The sequence below is a fragment of the Aureococcus anophagefferens genome (genome assembly GCF_000186865.1).
Source record: "Aureococcus anophagefferens unplaced genomic scaffold AURANscaffold_1021, whole genome shotgun sequence".
Classification (NCBI taxonomy): Eukaryota; class Pelagophyceae; order Pelagomonadales; family Pelagomonadaceae; genus Aureococcus; species Aureococcus anophagefferens.
In genome coordinates, this window is record NW_008706213.1 from 1,655 (window position 1) to 3,586 (window position 1,932).

General features: G+C 69.9%; 1 protein-coding gene across 1 annotated transcript in view; it reads left to right on the forward strand.

The window, feature by feature from the left end:
• Positions 1-1,843, forward strand: part of AURANDRAFT_69157 (hypothetical protein) — a gene marked incomplete at both ends in the record, with an annotated part of 3,064 nt that extends 1,221 nt beyond the window's left edge. The window contains 4 exons of the mRNA XM_009044910.1: positions 108-302; positions 1,008-1,012; positions 1,559-1,660; positions 1,705-1,843. Coding sequence (XP_009043158.1) covers positions 108-302; positions 1,008-1,012; positions 1,559-1,660; positions 1,705-1,843 — 441 coding nt within the window. The remainder of the gene's footprint in view (positions 1-107; positions 303-1,007; positions 1,013-1,558; positions 1,661-1,704) is intronic.
• Between the last annotated feature and the right edge of the window lie 89 nt (positions 1,844-1,932).

Sequence of the window (1,932 nt, forward strand, 5' to 3'; positions counted from 1 at the left end):
GCCAGAAGAGCGCGCTCGTGGCCGAGCGCGACGGCGCGGCGGCCGAGCTTGCGCACCTCTGCCAGGAGAAGGTCCGGGTCCTGAAATCCAGCACCGCGAAGATGCAGGACCTGAAGGCCACGATCAAGCAGTGCAACGCCGCGCTGCGCAAGAACCAGAAGGACAGCAACGTTGTCCAAGCCCGGCGCAAGGCGGCCGAGCTCCAGGACCGGCTGCGCGCCGCCACCGCCGCGGAGCCCGAGGCCGACGGCGCCGTGGAGCGCGACCCCGACGACGAGATCCGCATCACGGACGGCGAGCCCGTCTTCTCCGACGCCGACGACAGCGACGGCGACTTCGACGACGCCTAGCCCTGCGGGGCCTAGCCCAATTCACAGCTAAATTAGCCGCTCTCACGATCGTTCTCGACTCGGAGGTTGTCTCGCGCGCTCCTGGACCGCGAGCTGCTGCGGCTTCCGCGATCCGCCGTACACTCCGTTCCGATTGTGTGAGATATCGCCGGACGGCCTGTCGCGTCGCTCGCGCGTACGGCGCACGAGCTCGTCGTCGGCCAGCTCGTCGTCGGCCGCAGCGAACCGGCTCCGCGACTCTGCCCGCGCCCGACGGAGTCCTGGACCGCGTGCGCGGCTTCCGCGGTCCGCCGCACGTCGTCCGGGCGCGCGTCGCTGGACGGGCCGTCGCGTCGCGCGCGCGCCCGACGCACCAGCTCGTCGTCGGCCGCGGCGAAACGGCTCCGCGGTCCGCCGGCTCTGCGACACGATGTCGGCTCCGCGGACTTCCGCCGAGGCAGCGAGAGGCCGAGGGCCACGTGTGTTTCCTCGCACGGGCATCGATTCGGGATGCCCTGGGACGGCTTTGAAGCTTTCGAGCGGCCCGCGAGACCGTCGGTGGACGGTGTTCAGCTGGGCCGCGCTGAGGGCTCTCCGAGAGCGATCCGTCCGGCGCTCGTTCTCGGCGCCAGGTGCATCGATTGCGACCATTCAAGCGCTCGAACGTCCCCTCGGTAGGCAAGGTCGAAGGCCGCGGCGGGACTTTAGTTGATCACGGCGCACACAGCGAGGTCGGGGGCCGCCGCTTCGTGGCCGAGCTCAGCGGTGCCTCTTGCCTGCGGGTCCTTGGACCGAGCGCGCGCGCTTGGCCGGGGGTCCGCAGGCGGGTGCGTCGACTCGGCGATCGCGTTTGTGGAGGCGCGACGATTCGAAAACGACGTCCGAAAACTCGACGCGGACTCGACGGCGCCGAGCCTCGCGCCGTCGCTTTCCTCGGCGCCGTCGTCGTTGCCGTCGTCGAACCCGTCGACGAGCCTCCCCAGAACCGCGGCGCCGTCGCCCTGCCCCACGGTCACGCCCGCGCCGTGCGCCATGGCGCCGCCCAAAAAGCGGTGGCCCGTCGTCGCGTTGGCCGCTTATACGTGCGTGAAAGTGGCCGCTTATTATATTTTCGGTTGGTTGATCCTCCGTGAACTCGAGAAGGATCACCCCATCGGAAACAAGCTCGAACATACGACGCACTTCACCGGCGTCGTCTCCCACGCACGTGCGCTCACCCGTCGCCGTAGGTATTACCTCACGGTCACATTCACGACCGTCGGTTACGGCGACTGGACGCCGAAGACGGACGCGGGCAAGGGCTTCGCGATGGCCTACGCGCGCGCCGCGGCGTCGGGTTTTCCGCCGACCCGCGCCCGCGACCCCCGCCTTTCAGGTTCGTCGGCGTCGCGTTCCTGCTGCCCGTCGTGCTCAAGCTCGGCGAGGTCGTCGTCGCGGGCCTCAACAAGACGGTGCTGTCGTCGCTCGCGTCGCGGACGCACCGGCCCGTCTGGCCGCAGGTCGTCGTGTCCGCGGTGCTCTCGGCGACGCCGCTCGTCGTCGGCGGCGAGTCGCTTTTGGCTCGGACGGAGCGGCACCGGCGCAAGCACGAGGGCGATCTCAC